General features: G+C 38.8%; 1 protein-coding gene across 7 annotated transcripts in view; it reads left to right on the forward strand.

The window, feature by feature from the left end:
• Positions 1–19,381, forward strand: part of slc4a11 (solute carrier family 4 member 11) — a 126,315-nt gene that overhangs the window by 43,778 nt on the left and 63,156 nt on the right. For 4 of the 7 annotated variants that reach the window (XM_042388101.1, XM_042388107.1, XM_042388102.1 and 1 more), the window contains exons 2-3: positions 11,510–11,560; positions 17,214–17,330. In XM_042388101.1, the coding sequence (XP_042244035.1) occupies positions 11,510–11,560; positions 17,214–17,330 (168 nt within the window). The remainder of the gene's footprint in view (positions 1–11,509; positions 11,561–17,213; positions 17,331–19,381) is intronic. The other 3 variants (XM_042388104.1, XM_042388105.1, XM_042388106.1) reach the window with 1 other exon arrangement.

A 19,381-nucleotide genomic window follows, 5' to 3' on the forward strand; every position in this document is an offset into this window, starting at 1 on the left:
AGATATTGCAGGGTTACACTGAATTGCCTCTGCTAAAGGCTCAATTACCAACGCAAATAGCAGTGGGGACAGTGGACACCCCTGTCTTCTCCCTCTCAGGACCCCAAAGTTTCCTGATCTGACCTCATTGGTTATGACTGCTGCCAAACCGTCACCCAGTTAATGAAATTACTGCCTAGACCAAATTGCTTCAGGGTAAAGAACATATAAGGCCATTGGACATGGTCAAAGGCCTTCTCTGCATCTAAGGAGACCACAAGACCATCTATTGCTCGCTGCTTTTTTTTTTTTTAATAGTGCAATACAAGTGACCAACATGAAAACAAGGACAGCTGGGTCAGGACAGAATTTTGTATTTATTTCCCCTTCCTTTCTCTCCTTTCTTTTTATTTTGGTTTGCTTGTTTTATCCTTTTTTATTCAGAATTTTTAGCTCTTGTCTCTTCTCCTCTTCCTTGCTTTCTTTGCTGTCTCCTGCTTTAGGCCATCACCAGGCCCATAGGAGGTGGTTGGCCTGTTGTGTGTCAGATCCCCTTTAGAACAGCCCCCACCCCTACAGGAGGGGTCTGTTCAACTGGTTCTGAGGAGCAGCTTTCTATTTGAGCAGGGATCAGATCCTCTGACTCCAAGCTGTCCCAAACTAGCCCAGTCTCCCCCCCCCCCCAACACACAATAATGTTCCATTATCTTCACTTTGCTCAGATTGGTACACATTATTGTAAAAATCACTGCAGGGTTAGTGGTACGGTTCCCTGTTCCACCCATAACTGAGGCAGTAGTGTGAAAAACGATTTACTTTTTTGTTAAACATGCTAAATATTTGCCTTCTTTATCTCTATGTTCAAACAGCTTTCACTTTGCGAATTTTAATTTGTCTGTGGCAGTTTGTGTTTAATGGCAGTGAGTTTAATGTGCAGGGAAGGGCCATGATTTCTTTAAATTTGGACCCTTTGGGGTTTCCTAATATATTCCTTCTCTGCTGTAGTAAGTGTCGCCTCTAACACCTTCTGTTGCTCTGCAGTTTTATGTCTCTTGCTGGCTATGTAGGGAATTATTAACATCCTTGTAGAGTCCTTAGACGTTTCCCAGAGCAAAGATGGGCTACTGGCTGAAGGAGAATTAATAGAAAGAAAGGCTTTGAATTCTGATGTAAAATAATCTACAAACTTGTGATCTTTCAACCTACCCTAACATTTTTAGGTTTAATATCTAAACACACAGCTGCATGATCGGATATGACAATATTTCTAATTTTGGAGAAGACAGCTGATATCAGCATGGTTTTGGGGGCAAAAAAATAGTCAGTTCTCAAATAGCACTTATGTGGGTTATAGAAAAAAAAGTGTATTCTTTATCTGCAGGGTGAAATGTTCTGCACACATCCATATAACCCAATTCTTCGCAAAGACCGGCAATACGTTTTGTCTGTGATGAGGCAGACAAAGGACCACTGGGAAATCTATTGATCAACGGGTTCATAAGGCAATTAAAATCACCTCCCATAATAATACCCTCCGTCGGTAAATCAGCCAACTTCAACATTGCATGTGAGAAAGTTATGGGGGTGACCTGGAGGGTAATACACATTTAGCATACCAAATTCCTCTCCATGAATAACAATTTTGATAAGCACAAATCGCCCATAGTTGTCCTTAATACAATCTATCAGTTTAAAAGATAGGCTCTTCCTCACTGAGATAGCGGTTCCCCTGCTCTTAATAATGAACAAGGAAAAATACACATTCAAAGCCACACAGTTGCAGTTTTAGGTGTTCTATATCTGTTGAATGTGTGCTTCATCAAAATTTCCCTTTTTCGAAGCAAATAGAGTAACAATGGAATATTAAGGGAAGTCACTCACCATTTAACAGCACCTTTTTTCCCTCTTAAATGGTGAGTGACTTCCCTTAATATTCCATGTACACAGTCTCAGTATGTTACCAACCATAATATCTTATTGTAGTCATGAAATCTCCCAAAAGATGCAGCCTTGTTGTTGATAGTGTGCCTGAAGAGATTGTAGCTGAGCGACAGAGAACAAGGGAACTATAATACAAATAACAAGCACTAACAGCACTTTTCAAAGGGGCTTCCCCATTTATCAACCGGGGGACTACTCTTTTTCTAAATATACTGTCCTTTGCCTCTCCGTTACATAAACAATAAAAACACAGACAAAAGAAAAGGGAGAGGCACTTCTTCTCTTTCCACATAGAAAAGTTCTTATATTTCCTTCTTGGTATGAGCTGAAGCTGCACCGCTTAACAGTACCATAATTACTCTCACACATCCCACTGTCCCGCTGTCGGTCAGCGGAGATGGCACAGAGCTGAAGTGAGCCAATGGTCGCCAAGTCAAGTAGCCGGTGTTCTCTTGCCAAACCATCCACAAAGACCTTGTGAAAACCTTGGCACTTTCATCATGGGTAATCCTTAATGTGGCCGGGGAGAGTAGGGAGTACGGGGCACTGATCTCTCTCAGCCTCTTCTTCACGTTGTTGAAACCTTTGTGTTTACATACGACTGCAGCTGATAAGTCTTGAAAAAACATAACTTTAGATCCCTCGTCAGTCCCGCTGCGTCTGGAAGCCTTCTGTTTGTCCCCGTAGTTATGGAATCTGATGAGGATTGGTCGGGGTCTGCAGATGGGCTCAGTCAGAAGCCTCCTCCACTCCCGAAATTCTTTCCTCAGCCTCTTTGACTCTCTTTCCAAAGTTTTGCTCCAGTGCCTGAGCCTTTAGTGTCTGGGATAGAGGGCCCAACCTTTCATCGATGATTTTTGAGATATTATGTAATTTCTTGAATAGCTTGGCAAAGGGCAGGGTCGAGTGCGCCGGTCAGGAGCTGCTAGCTCTTCTGCACCCGGTGGGAGGCTAGGCAAGCTCACAGTGCATTTGCTCCTGCTTGATTTCTTGGCATTTTTCGACGGCATGGTGTCAGAGCAACTCAAAAAGTATTCATTGATGCTCATATAATTATATCCGATGCAAAAACACTAGACTGATACTACCTAGCGTGCGAAAATATTTGAAACTATCAATGTTGTGGCGCAGCATGTATTTCATCAGATGAATTTTAGAGCTGTGTGTACACATGGTTCTGTTTTATAAACCTTAATGATTGTGAAACACACAGGCCTGATTTCCACTTCAACAGTTAGTCAAATGGATGTACTGTAGACACACCTTTAATCAATTATTTGCATATCAATACTTCTGCCTGCCACTCAATGAAAATAATGGCACCTTTGATTTTACAGATCTCTGCATGTGCATGAGATACATATATTCTCACCAACGTTTTTTTAGCCACACTAGCGGCATTGTTCTTGGGATGGCAGTGGCAGTCTGCTTTGACTGAAATATCTCAACCCAACTATCTGATGGGTTGCAATGAAATTTTGCACAGATGTTTATGATAGAGAATGATTTTTGGTGATTTCCTGACTTTTCCTCTAGCTCCACCATGAGTTTGACATTTTTGTTTTTAAGTGAAATATCTCAACCGCTATTAATTGGATTGCAATTAGCGTTTTGGTAAAGACATTCATGCTCATGCTGTTAGCATTTAGCTCAAAGCACCACTGCGACAAGGAACAGCCTTTCAGAGCTGCTAGCATGGCTGCAGACTGTTAGTCTTGTTAGAACTATTAGTTTATTTTGGAAATGACCTATGCATGGTTTGTGTGCATACACATAGTCTATTTTTAACTTTGAGAACGCACACACAGCGAGATGCAGACCAGTGTGAGCTTCAGTGCAAGCCAACTTGAAACACATCGTACAACTCGTCTCCAGCACACCGTGTCTTATTCACCCAGTTATTCAAGACAAGAATGATGGATTATGAATTTGTTATAAAGCATTTACCCTCTTTTATTCTGTTATTAAGTCTGCATGGTTTTGTTACCTCTTTCTTTCTTTACAACCTGCTCTTCCTATAAAGAAAGGTTCCAAATGGTTCATTGATTGATATTTAATTAGACAATACAATTAGTTACGTATTACTAAAATCTTATAAATAAATGATTAATTGTTCAATAACTAGGTCAATATAAGAAGAGGTTTAAAATTAATGACATGTAAGAAATGATAAACAAGTCAGTGACCTGGAAGCAAACAGCTGATTAAAAGAAAACAAATCATTTCACGCCATAAAACTTTGAAGATGGCCACCAGGAATCAAATGTGGAGTGACACTATAAACACCATCATTTCATATGCTTAATACAACTGTGCAGTTGTTGCAATTAAGCTTAAAGTATGGGGGAGAGAGTTTGGGAAAAGTTGCAGAAGGAAACTACATGTTACTTTTGTTAGTAAGTATCTCAGCGTTTGCTTCTATTGTGATGTTGCTGATGCTCGTGCATGGATCTGCTGTTTTATAATTTTATTTGGCAAAGACAATTTAAAATTACAATAATCAAATGAATGAATTACAACAGACAAATGAATACAAATGTCAGTATGTCTCAATGCGCACAATGTTGGAGAATCTGCTTTTGATTTCACAACAGAATAGCCTTCATGACTGCTAATGAACCTGTCTCTAAACAACTATCAGAGCATGAAGTATGTAAAGGCCCTTAATCAGCTCTAACAATTATCTGCATGTGTGTGCAGCCTGTTACAGCAGGCAAAGACAGAATGTATTAATTCAAACACAAAACAAATAGTGCAGTTCATTCAGCTTTGGCTGCACTCTCTGTCCTGAATGACTTGAAAAAATTATTTTTGGTTAAAAGGATGTACGAAGTTACTTAAACTCCTTTTGAAAAGCGGTAGTTTTTCTGCCATTTCACTTGAGTTAGTTTTACTTATTTGGACGCTTAAATTAGAAACAAATCTCAACAAAGTAAGAGTCTCGCTGTATTTATTTATTTTTTTATACTTTATTTTATTGCTTTTCCATTACAGAAAGATCAAATACACACAAAAACATAATAAAAAGAACAAACCAACAAACCAAAAAAAAAAAAAAAAAAAAGGGGGTCGGGGATCTGGATTGCCATAAAACCTATTTATTCTTGTGACATGTTCAGTAATTCGTTCTCTTATCTTGTCATTGACATGTAAACATCGGCTATTTCTCCATTTCTCTCGACATCGTTCCTACCTTATCCTATGAGTTTCAACATTTCCATATCGTATATCTCAATCACAATTTTCAGCCGTTCCTCTAGTGTTGGTGTTTCCACCTTGTACCATCTCTTCGTAATAGACTTTTTACAAGCTGCCAACAAAACTTTAAGCAAATATCTGTCTTCTCTTAACACAAGATCTCCTGTCATACTACCAAAGTACAGTACTATACATGACCTGGTGTATCATAGCCCAGAATTTTGATAATAGCCATATGAACGTTTTCTCAAAACTGCACAATTTCAGGACAAAGCCAAAATACACGGGAATGATCTACATGTATTGCCCCTCATTGTCTCCAACATGGTTGTGCTATAGACAAGTATATGCTCTTAATTGTAAGTGTAAAAAATAATCTAATTACATTCTTCCAACAGTGTTCTCTCCAAGTTTGTGAGGACGTTGTAGACTGTCGTGTTCTCCAAATATACAGCCCGTCATCTCCTGCAATATTCACACCTAGTTCTTTTTTTCATTTCAGCTTCACATATAGTGTTGTGTTTCCTCTTTTCTCCATTAGGTGCTGATATAATGTAGATATTATTCTATATCTGGCTGTATTTTCATTGATCTGGTAAAGCCAGTACACGGATAACGTGCATTCTCTTTCAATCCTTCTGAATCTCTTTATGCATCCGTCGGTGCCAAACAGCTCAACATAAGCAGAGCACATGAATCTTCATGATGCTGCCCCTGATCACAGCACTCAGAGTAAGACGCAGTTCAGAGACACGCGGCATCCACAGGAAGCTGGCATGATGTGCCACATAAATAAATGAGCAACTCATAGAAGAAACTCCTCCAGGATACAGGAAAAAAAAAAGATTTCTAAACATCAGTCTGTACCGAAATTATTGTTTTAAACATTGTTTTTCTTTAATAATAATGTTTATAATAATATAAAGTCATTTTCAGACATCGAGTACATAACATTACTGCCTTCAACTATCTAAGTTATGACTTTTGGTCGCTCAAGCATAGGTGACTTACATTATGACCATCGTTAGCGCAATCAACACTTTTTTCCACAGGGAATCCACTAACACATCTCCCATCAATACCATTATTTATTATTGCCTGTTACATAAAGTCCAACAATGCATATGCATAAGTTGTGACTCATGTTTGCTACAGTAATATGCTGTAAAGTGTTTCCTGGATATTCATAATTTCATCCATGCAGGTGGCAGCAATGAAAATGTAAAATATAGTTACTGAGTGTTGGTCTGATTATTACTGTGGTTGTTTCTCTACATGGAGAAAATCATTTTATAGATTGATCTGACATGAAAAGAATCTTAAAACTGTCTCATTTCATATTTCCTGGTTTATTTAATTTGATTTCTCTCTGCGTTCATGTTTGACATTGTACATTGTAAGATTGCTGTTGTGACTTTAAGTGACTGGCACTTAGACTGACATGTAAAATTGACATCACATTTACTTAATAAAGTATAAAACTGAAAGGGACGTAATAATCATAATAACTATATTAATAATGTTATTATCTTCATCGCAGTTGAGAAAGGTATGTGTGTGTCAACACAACGAGGAAAAGAAAAAAAAGTTGGACTAGAACACACTATGATGCAACAAGACTGGCTGAGCCTCAGGCTAGTGAGCTGTGAGCATGACTCTGTTTATTTTAGTTTCTTAAGTTGCACATATAAAAACGACTAAACAGACAATAGAAAAACATTTTGCAGATAAAATAAAAACAAGGTCTGCAATGAACAAACGGTATATGTTGCTGAATATCCCTCATGCTCATAGTCTAGCTGAGTGTTTGCGCTATGAAAGATATGTTTAATGCAGTAGCTGCAGGTAAGCAGACTGCATAGCAGAGCTGTGATCGACCTGTGTGTTGCATAGGGAGGTTTGTGTTAACACGGCAACTCAGATGAGGGAACACATTTGTATTTTGATATTTCAGGACGCCACGTTGGGGGGGAAAAAAAACTCTGGGGAGTTTTGTTTGACGATGTGCTGTTGTCATTATGTTCCTTGAGAAAACAAAAGAGACAATTCAAACTCACCTGGAGGGATTTCCTCTAGGTTTTTTAAAAAAAATTTTTTTTAGAAAGAATTGGTTGCACTGTAAACCAGCCATTTTGTGAGAATAATGTTATTGTAGATGTTGTATCTTATAATGTGACAGATGTGAGGTATCACCAAGGTTCAGGTGAAAAACGACCAGCTAAACTAAGAACATCCAGGCGTTTACTTCATGAGAGGTCCACTGTAAAGGTCTTTGACATTTGAAACTGGTTCTCCATTAGTAGCCAGTCACAACGCTGGTCTTGAAGGTCATCAGGCTACAGAAATCAATTTATTCCATTTCGGTTCAAGTCAGGGACAAGGTGTGTTTCGCTGCTTAGAAGGACGTCACAAACTCCGTCATACAACCAACAACATAGCAGCAACAATTAAACTGTATGAAATAACTTTAATTATGCAAAGCTTTCCTTTACTCTCGAGGAGGGGCGCACGGGGAGACTGAAAATTTAAAAAATGTGACTCGACGTGTAAATATTACCCCTTAGATCATGGTTACACGATTAAAGTGTGAGCGAAACGCAAGCCTGTGCAGACATGAGTGAGACGGATGACCGAATATTGCAGCTGAATTGCCTCCTCTGTAGACACAACATAAGAAAAAAGAACCAGATATTGCTTTATCTAACCAGAGACATTACACCCAGAAATCATGTAATACCATTCAAGTGAATTTGGTAAGCTGTCAATTCACTGAAGAATACTTCAACACTTTGGGAAATATGCTTTCTTGCAGAGAGTTAGATAAGAAGATTGATACCACATTCATGAGTAAAAAATCATCCTAGTAAGTTGAAAGGTCACTTAGCTCCGCCTCTTCCTGCCAGCTAAAGCAAGCTCTGCAAAAACTACGAGTAGTGGGTAACAGGGAGTCTTCACTCGCAAAAAAGTGAAGGATGTCCGTTTGTGCCAGCAGTTTCCCTTTACCTGGGATGTCATATGCTTGTTGTCAGGTCTACCAGCTCCGCCCCGCTAATTTGCATATTTATATCTGATCACAATGTGGGCACAGCTGAGAAAACGGGAACACATTTTAATAGCAGGTGTAAATGCATAGACCCATTGCCAGTGTCAGATTATTTCTTGGCCACAAACTGTGACTTCCTGAAAGTCTGGTTGTCACTGTGAGGCCTTTTTACACCTTTTGGTTTTTTACACACATAGAACAAAAGAGATGTAACGTGTGAATTATTCATTTTGGCAAGAAAGCGAATACATGTATCTCACACACTTTCAACTTTTCCTTTTTTAAAATTGTCTTTTATTCCTCAGGGAAGATTCGGTTTGCAGACCAGGTTTAAAAATACATGAAAAAAAAACAACACAATCATCAACAATGCCAACAAGAGTTAAAGTGGCAGAGAGGGAGACCAGTAGAAAAATGCAAATATCCATTATAGATCCGAGCAGCTATGATACATCATTACCTGTGTAGATTAAACAGACTAATTGTTGTGGGGATAACTGAATCCCTGCTCCTTTTACTCAAGTTTTTTTTTACACCGTGTACCCAACCCCAAGAGTAAAATAATACTTAGTGTAATTAAAATGGTATACTGTATTTGTGTGCAACAGGCTTTATCATATGAAAAACATCAGGATGTCCTCCAGGAAGGATTTTATCTATTTCACATAGTTGCAGAGGACATTCAATTCAATTTCAACATGAAGGCTTTCAATTTTTTTTTCATTAATCTCACGTCTGACATGTAACAGAAATTGTTGTATTAAGGTATGTACAGGTTTGTGTCTCTTTGTCTGTGATTTTAGTAATCAAGTCAGGGAAATACCCAAAAGACTTGTCTTTGCTTATAGGATAAATATATAAACATATTGGTTTAATGCTCAAGAAAAGCCTCACTAAAGTCTGGAAGTGCAGCACCCCCCCCCCCCCCCACCCCCCCCCCCCCCCACCCCCCCCCACCCCCCACCCCTCCTTCTCCCCTCCCTTTCCTCCAGCATGAGCACACAATGTCTCAATAACCTTCAAAGTATCCCCGCTCCGTATCTGCCTCGTCTTTCTGTGCCATCCGCATGCTGCACACATCCACGGGGCCGCGTGACAAACACTCTGAAATCTTGTACTTTAAATTCCTTCTCTGTGCATTTGTAGTGGAGCTCTTCACCAGATTAAGTTTAATTCCAAATTGAGATATCCACCATTTTAAAAAACGCCGCACCCCACCATTGCAAAACGATTGCTTGCCTGGAAGCAAAACTCACTATGGATTATCACTGAATGTATTAACAAAGTCAAGACCTTTTGCTGATGAAAAGAGTGTGTTTTGAATGTAATCATCGCCTGTTAACATTTTTTTTCTACCTAATGAACATGTTAGAAATGAAGCCTTTACATTTTTCTGATAACATCTTTAATCCCTAATGGGAAATTTCCTTCTCGCTTTCTGGTTTGAACTACAGTTTTTGCTGTTTACCAAATAGTTTTTCTCTGTGTTGACAAATCTCCACAAATCTCTGTTGAGGTGATCAGACTTTGAGAAAAGCCAGATCTCTCTCTTCTTGAAGTTAATCGCATGTGAAGCCGTCGAGTCTTTGCATTTTAAATGTTCAGATTAATCAGAACAACAAGTTGTACACACAACTGCTTTAGGTTAGCTGGAAAATAGTGACATATAGGTTTGACCATTGACACGAACATCTGGTGCTAAAACGATTAGTTCAATTAGTCGATTGACAGAAAAATAATCAGCAACAATTTTCAATGTTTCTTAATCATTTAAATAATTTTTAAGAAAAGGAGTTGCTTTTTTCCCTCCATATTATATCATAGTAAATTAAATATCTTTGGGTTTTAGATTGTTAGTCGGACAAAACAAACAATTTGAAGACGTTGCTGTGGGCTCCAGGAAATTATAAGCATTTTTCATTATTATCTGACATTTTGCCATCGTTCCACACAACTGATGACAAAAGGTGACGAGGTCAAAATAAAAAAATAAAAAAAAAATCCTATCCATCCTTGGAATTTCAATGAGGAATTTTAATGAGTCAGGCTGGGGATACTATAGTGTACATTATTGATGTCTACTGTAGGACCATTAAGACCCAGAACAACATGATATGAAGGAATGTTGTGTCTCAATGTCCCAAGAAAAACAACAGCATACGTTGTGAGGTTACAGATTGCAACCAACTAAATCTCCCCCCTCCCCTTCCAAACATGTAGGAGAACCTACAGTAGTCAAGAAACTCACAAACAGGCCTCTCTAGAGCCAGTTGGTTCGTCCATTCTGGTTTATTGTAGAAACATGGCGGTGCAACATGGTGGGCTCCGTGGAAGAGGACCCGCTCATTCTAAGATAATGAAAACACAACGATTCTTATTTTCATGGAATTAATTACACTAATTAAAACATACTTATGAATATTATATTCCATTTCTGTCCAGCCCGTTCCACCAGATGCCACTAAATTTTACACACTGATCCTTTAAGTGATAAAGACCTCTAGCGGCCGCAGGAATTACGACTCTTGTCCATCTGGAGCAAAAGTCAGTAGAGGGAAGAGGTCAAGGAGGTTGTATGGGGCAAAAGATTGTCAGACTTTCCAATTGACAATGAACTTTGGTTTCTTGTAACCATGACTACAATTTTTTTTACTTAACAGCACTAACAAAAACACAGAGATATTTATCAAGCCTGACACAAATTACACCACTGCGAATTTTAACATTTCAAATAACTTAGAAAGACCGATGAGGTAGAATTAAGTAATTTTACAGCACAAGAGGGCTCCGACCAACATCCCTAAGATCATTTCTCTTGTTTTCCATAATACCAGCTCTTTATAATACATATTGTATAAGCCTGAACATTCCTTCCATTTTACTAGTGCAAAATCTCAGTGACCCTTTTCCTAAATGAGGAGAAACCCAATTCTGCTGTTAAGTGATCGTAAATCCTTGGTAGAAACCCCCCCAAATGTCAAACAGGAAACTCTCTGCATGCCTTAGCAGAATTACATAATTCAGTGTGTTATTAGTTGACCTTGCTATGTCTCCTAAGGCCCATGAGAGGGCAGATACTTTGATAGAGAGCATGTGAATGAATGAACAGTATTTGAGTGAGTTACTTTCTGGATCCTTGATGCGTGTTCTCTCGAACACCAGAATTAAAATACCTAACAAAAGTCTAATAATAATTCATGCAAGCATCTCTCATACCACCAATTACAGTGTAAAAATAACAATAAATAATAGATATTTCAAAATGAAGATTGCTCCCTGCAGGGTTTGTTACTGTTGCCCAGACTCACCTCAGTGATCACTATCTTTCTGTTTTCCTCTCTCCTGCAGAGGCGCCTCCCTCTGGGATGTCCAAGAATGGATACTTTTTTCAAGAAATGGGTGAGTGTGAGCCACCACCAGGATATGATGAATGCACACAGTACATTACATTTTCTACATTAGCCAATTTCCCACAGCGTATTAAAAATAGAAAACAAAACAACTGATAATAAAAAAACCATGAGCCACAGCGTGAACACAAGTATGATTGTTGAATCATCACGATGAGAAAAGGGTTGGAGGGATTTTTTTCTTAAACGAACGCCGCCAACAATGTGTGCCGTTACAGTATATCCATAGTGAAAGATGGGACTTAAAGATTAGAGCTGCAGCACAGACACAGAAAAGTCTCCCAGCTCTCACACTCCGCTGCATTTGGATATAAATAATGAACTTTGCTCAGGCTGTTATGATAACAGTAGTTTCATTACCTTCAAGCCAAGGAGAGGCACCCAATTAGTATGTGCAGCACAAGCAGTCAGGACAGAATATGCTTGCATCGGATCTCCCTGTCTCCCCCAGCCAATTATTCCCCCCCTCCTGCAACACACCGATTCACTCAGCAGATTCACAGAAGGCCCACCGCTGCAACTGAACATCACCGTCTTTATTAGGCAACCTGTTATCAGGATAGAAATACAATTACATTATTGTTGGCAAGTAAGAATTATCCACTATTGTCATCTCATTGGTCCGTTAGTGAAGGTTGGTCCGGAAGCTGAATGCATCTGGTGACCAAAAATTGTGAAGAGGGTGACATGAAAAATATTTGTTGTACGTCTTGCACAAGTAAAACATGAAATTTGTGCGTTATAGGAATTCACAAATTTGAAGTAACAAAATATAAACAAAATTGTTGTGGAAATAATTAGTAGTAATAATTAGCAATATACAATTTACCTCTGTGATTGCGGTGGGAGCTTGAGGGATGCATTGATGAATTTTCTTAGACTTCATAGTTTCCTCATTTGCGTTTTGTTGCGACTTAAAAGGTTTTATTACTAAATTTGTGGATTTTAGGATCTAATTTAACTGTCATCTTTGTTCTTAAAGTTCCACACAATAGAAGACGACCCATTTTTTGCTACCAAGTAGGGCTGCGACTAACGATTATTTTCATCACGGATTCATCTTCAAATTATTTTCTTGATGAATCAAAGATTTGTTTTCCAAAGGTAGTGAAAAATGACAATTATAGTTCTCAGAGCCCAAGGCGATGCACTCAAATTAAAGCTGGAAGCAGAGAATTTTTTGGTATTTTTGCTTGAAAATTTTGTGAAATAATTGACTAATGTTCATGTCATGGATATATACATTTCTAGTTAATGTTAGCGTCTCCAAATTTGCCTCTTTTTTGTTTTTTTTTTGGTTGCCTCATATTGCAGTAAACAACAAAAACATAAAAGTGTTTTTTTTTTTTATTGGTTTATTTTTTGCAGAAATATTGTGGTGAAGCGAATGTCTTGTTTCAAAGCTTTAAACCTCGTTATCAATATGAAATTTATGCTTTAAAAAAATTGTCATTTTATCTAATAAGTGAAAATTTATTGGAAACATCTTTTGATGACCATTAATCATCATCAGTAGTGAAAACTGTTTATTACAATTTCCTATAGCCCAATTATAAGTCATCATTTTTTCTCCTAAACCTAAAAATACTGAATTTACTATCAAATAATACAAACAGAAGCAGAAAATACTCACATTTGAGAAGTTAAGCGAGAGAATGTTTGGCATTAATCAATATAGTTACAGTTTATTTTCTTGTCTAATCGTTTAATCAACGGATCATTTCAGCTCTATTTTGAACTGCTGGTCTGACAAAACAAGCAACTTGTCACTTGTACTCTGGTATTTTATAGATAAATTAACCAAAACAATAATCGACAGAATAATCTATAATGAAAGTAATGGTTTATTGCAGTCCTAGATGGCTCTACAATGACTGCAGTTATGTCTTGAGTAATTATCAGAACACAAAGCACAAATTTTTAAAACATTTGTAATGATGCTCCTGCGTGTGTGTTTGTAACAGTGTGGTGTTTCTGTATGTCACAGCTCCAAACACACTTCAAAGGCTGCTGCAGAACACTGCACACCGTTTTTGAAGGAAACACATCGATTCAGTGTTTCCATATCAAGAATCCCCCTCGTCCCTCATCCCTCGCCCCTTCTACATGTTGCATTCTTGTATGTACTGGTCACAGTTACTGAGAGGGAGCTTTGGTTGATGCACATCTCATCTAAATTTAAACGCTGCAAAATCTATGGTGTTTATTATTCGAATCACATCGTGAAAAGAATCCACATTGTGATTTTTGATACACTCAGCCCAAATTTTAAACAGTGAATTGCGTATTCAGTTTAATAATAAAAACATGAGTTAACGATTGCTTGATAAGTAAAAATCAGTCAGAATAGAATATTTTTAAAACAGTAATAAGTAATAAACATTTAAGAACTTCTTCTAAAATTGATACCGTTGCGTTTTTTTGAGCGAAGCCGTCGATTTCTTCCTGCGGTTCAGCAGCGGCTGCTCTCTCCCAAGGTGATTTGAAAGTCAGAGCCCAGCCGGTGAGTCTGAGGCACAGAGGGATGCAGGCAGGGCGACGACACAGCGAGGTTCAAATAATGTCAAGTGCTGAGGGATGATCCTGATGCAAGACAAACTGAATGAACTGAAATTGGGGCCTCCTCAGGGATAAGGTCAGCAGATAAAGAGCACGAGTATGAGATATTGTTCTCATCGCATCAAGGCGATCACTGGATGATATTTGGGAGCCCACTAGTTACTGCTGTAGGATTGGATTTAAGGGGGCTGCTGTTTCAGGAAGAGAGATTGGGATGAGTCATACAAACAGGCTCTAGGCTGGGTCCTGCGCCACTCCATACGAAATCCTGACACCGAAAAAAAAACCCCTGCTAACACCCTTCACATACCTGCTGATTCATTTTCAGACTTGTCTTCATACCAAAATACGGACTAACTCAATTTCTGCAGTTTTCTTTGATAATTTGTGCCATTTTTTAGAGATTACCATGTGTAGAGATCTGTTGCTGCTTACACTGTCTATTAGTCAGAGGGTTGGTGGTTTGATCCCTGGCTCATCCAGCCCACATGTCAAAGTGTCCTTGGGCAAGATACTAAACCCAAAATTGCTCCTGATGGCTGCACCATTGGTATGTGAGTGTGTGTGTGTGTGTGTGTGTGTGTGTGAATGGGTGAGTGAGCACTAGAAACATTATAAAGTGCTATATCGCTCCTGATGAGTAGTTTGCCACCTTGCATGGCAGCCCCTGCCATCAGTGTATGAACGTATGTGTGTGTGTGTGAATGGGTGAATGTCGGCATGTGTTGTAAACCGCTTTGAGTGGCTGATCGATTCTAAGATGCATCCCGATATGGATGTGCAAATTCTGCATCGATTTTACAAATGTCAAAAAGCGATTTTCTAAATGTTAGTTGATAACGTGATGTTGACAGAACGAAAAGGCGAAACTGAACTGTGAGGGCAGTGCAGCTGCAGCACCCGGACAGTCTGCAGCACGCACACACTAGAGTTCATCTTCACAAAAGGCAGCGGTTGCAAGCATTTTTTGATTTAATGAGTAAATAATTAGTTTTGCGAGACCAGCGTGATGTATATTGTGAACTTTCTGCGCCGTCACACAGAGACTAACGTTAGCAGAGCGGAGCAGCGAACTCCAGCAGTAACAAACGAGACGGGCTGACCAACACACACTCTAGCATAAACAACTCAAACCAAGATGAGGTGAAGAAAATAACTCGGTGCTCAGTCTGCTTCACCTCAAAGACCCTGCGGCCGCTCAGCGTCTTGGACAGTGATGGCTTTCCCTGGAGCTAACGGTGCAGCGGAGAGGCTGCTCTCCACTGCTGGAGACATGATGTTAATAACAACTCAGTGGAGCTCTCCACCTCCCCCTCATTGTTATTCTTATACAGGCAGAAGACTGTAAGATGCTTTCACATTAATTCATTAATTCATTCATTAATGCAGTTAACTTTTTAAAATAAAAAGGCTGCGGACCATTTATCTTATCTGCCAATTATGTTTCATATTGTATTTCAGTGGACTAAGGACACCAGTGAATGGTTTGGCACACAGTATACTGGAACAAGAGACTGAAAATGGTCTCTTTCTGTCTCTATGAAAACATAGCAAGCTACATCTTTGCTCATTGTCTGACTAACTCTTGGCTCTTAAAATCTTTTGTTGTCCACCCAGGAAGCCCAGCTCAAACCCAAACAATTCAAAGCCATTAGTGTTAGAGACTAATTTAAGATCCAAATTGGACCGAAAATGTATTTGCAACTTAAATATTCTATTATAATTATTAAAAATCTAAAAATATATTTTAAGCAAAAATTGCAAAAAATCACTGGTTCCATGGGAAGGTTTTCTTAGTGATTTATGATAGTAAATTGAATATCTTTGGGCACTGGACTGTTGGTCAGACAAAACAAGACACTTAAAGATGTCACCATAGACTCAGGGAACATGTGACATTTAATAGACCAAATAAATAGTTGATTAATCAAGAAAGTAATTGGTATATCAATTGATAATGAAAATAGTGGTTAGTTCCCATATCTGCAAATATATAAAATAAAGCCTGTTTTCAGCTATAATCTGTAGTTAAAACCTTTACAACCTCAATAGATTGCAGCTGTCATACTTACCCTTTGTGGAATGACATAAAAAGAAAAGCTGGAGTGAAATCTGGGTGCATATTTAACAAGTGAGCTTCTTTGTGATATATTTCAGGTGACGCTAACACTAAAAGTATTTTCATATAATTCTCAGGGTTTTTTTGTTTACCTGATGTTGTCCTCTAATTGGAAATTCTACATTTGGCTAAAATGGCATTGGCATGGTTTGTTGATCCACCACTTTGGTACAGACTGAACTATCTACTAGATGGGTCGCCATGAAATTTGAAAACATTTATGTCACCTTAAGGACGAATTTTAATAACTTTCCCCCAACTTTTCCAACACTAGTATATGACCAAATACCTGCAAAACTAATGATATTCCCATCAGCCTCAGCTGTACTTGTTTAGTGCTAATTAACAAACGTTAGCATTCTAAACTAAGATGCTAATACCTGCTAAACATAAGCATGTTAACGTTGTGAACATGTTAGCATGCTAATGTTTATCTCAAACCACCACTAGAGACGCTAGCATGACTCCTAGTCTTGATGTATCACTAAATCACACATTTATTCATATTTTAGCTACTAAAAATTACTGATATATGTATTCAATTTGGATTACTTTTATTGGTGGACAAATTACAACATGATTCAGCTTGAAAGTTTAACTTTCCACATACTGATGGGATTATGAGCACTGGACAAAAAATTCAAATTCAAATTACAGGACAGAATTTATTCATTGTAATTTGCTATGTGGCAGGAATGGAGAGTTAGACACCAGAAAAACACTGGTAAATATGGATGCTTTCCTTCAAAGCTGGTTTCTTGTTGGGCTGAATTAACGAATTTGAAGCATCACTTCACGGTCTTTCATCCTTAAAGTCTAGCTGTCTGGTAAAATAATAAACCTGTTGAATTTTGGGACTTAAAAGCTACTTTTGGATGAGGATAATAATAATAAAAGTGAGTTTGCTGCCCTGCCTAGTAGCTGGTGAGGTTCAGGAGGTGACCCTGTGCTGTTGTGTCCCCAGAGCAGCGGGAGGCAGAGCAGGAGGAGGGCAGCGAGGGCCGAGAGGAGGGACAGGACTCGCCAATCGCCTGCGGAGATGACATCCACCTCTATGACAACCAGATCAGCCCTGGGCCAGGTCAGTACATAAAAAGAGGGAATAAGAGAGAGGGAGAGAGAGGGCAGCCACGGTAAGAGTGTGCAGTGGGGATAAGGAGGGAGGAGAAAAACTGGATACAGAGACTGAGGAAGAAGGAGTTTGAGAGAGAAGAAAAGAAGGGGCGAGAGAGACGGAAAGGGGAAACTGTGCTAAAGCAATGATTAAAAGAGAGTAGACGAGGCAGAAAATGTGGGAGAACGAGGAAGATTAAGAGAAAAATAGTAAGGGTGATGAAGAGCGGATAAGGACAGAGGAGAAAGAAAGGTTAACATTTTATAAAAAAAACTTTGTCTGTCTTAAAAATGCACATGTACCTCAAAGTTTTTCAACTTTAAAGCACCTGAAACTTTCAAATCTTGTTCTGTACAGTACGAGATATTAGTCGAGAAATAATGAACAATTAAAGTTAAAGACTAACTTAAATCTTTTTTTTCCAAATATGTGAAGGGGAATGCTCAAGCTAAAACAGGGTGTTAAAGGGTAAGGCTGGCAATAGTCTATATTTTTCTTATTGTCACCAAATCTCTTGAAAAGACTTTGAAATAGGACACAAATAATATGGTTTCATTTTTTGAAAAATCTCAGTAGTTTCCTAAATCATCTGGGCACTGTAGTTTTTTGATAACATTACTCTAACAGGGATGTATATTAGATTTGTCAGGGAATATTTTTCAGTCAGCAATTAATACACATTTGGTGCTCTTGTGAGCGGCTGTAGTTTATTTTCAACTGAAAATAAACTACAGTGGTAATGAGGGAACATGTCACCCAGTGCAATGGAATGGCCCATTGATGTGTTTTAATAGCTGCTCTTTGAAGTTAGAAAAAAAATCTTCAGTGGTTTTATATTAATAAAAGACTCAAAAACATCTTTCAGACATGTAGTAGTGTGTTTTTGTATATCCTCCTCACTTATAGTAAGAAATTGATAAGGACAATTTGTATATGTAACTAAACATTTAACTTACATGGATGTTGTGCTCATTTAAAGTCATGTATGTCAGAATCAGCTCTCCCAGACATAAAAAAGGTTAAAAAACTGAATAGTTGCCTCTCTGAATATGTGTCTGCCAGTCAATAATCTCCTTTGCTGTTCAACTGTGTGATCAATATCATCAGTTGATTTTTTTTTTTTTTCACCACTCACTTCAGCCTTTTTGGAGATGTTTTATTTCAGAACATGAAACACATTCTTCAAAGGGAGTGTGTGTCTGCAGTCATGGCAGATCTCCAAAGCATCATTCAAGAAGAAAGAAAAAGAAAAATACCCAGAAAATCCTCAAAACAACTTTAAACTAATTTCTGTGCTGTGGAGGTCTGTTAGGGGTCTGAGTCCATCCAGAGCCTGATAGCAGGTGTTGACTTGTCAGACAGCTCCTCAGCTGCAGGTGGAGATGATTTTGACCCCATCACCAGAAACCTCATGGGTCAACAGGTTACCGTTGCCATGGTAACAGTCACAGGTGCACCACGGAGAGAGGGAGAGAGAGAGATATGCCTGTTCCCTTTGAACGTGACAGACGACCATGTCAGTTGGGCTGATTCTCCATACATAGTAACACTTAAGGCATCTGACAAGAGAGCTGGAGTGGTGCACACTGGGAACAAGTTGGAGGAAGAAAACTAAATGTTATAACTTCTGTTCCTTGAAGAAGAGGAACGAGGTACAACACAACTGTATAGTATGGGATATAATGCCCCCACGAGCCCTGACTGAAGACACCTTTTCACGCCTTTAAGGTAGATTATCTGTGGCGATGTACAGTATGTGAGGCCCCGCCTGCACACATATACATCCATCAGCATGGTCATCCCTCAGTTTTTATAGCCCCTCTTCACTGAGCCAAGTTGCGCAGCGGGGCCACAAAGTGTTGTACCTCATTCCTCTTCTTCAGGGAACCGAAGTTATAGTCATAACATTTCGTTCCCTTTCAGTCGATTCACTTGATACAACACATAGTGTGGGACATGCCCCACAGAGCAGCCACCGAACCAGAGTCAATCCTCCAGCACTCTGGGGCATCAAAGAC

This window comes from Thunnus maccoyii, chromosome 16 (assembly GCF_910596095.1).
Source record: "Thunnus maccoyii chromosome 16, fThuMac1.1, whole genome shotgun sequence".
Lineage (NCBI taxonomy): Eukaryota > Metazoa > Chordata > Actinopteri > Scombriformes > Scombridae > Thunnus > Thunnus maccoyii.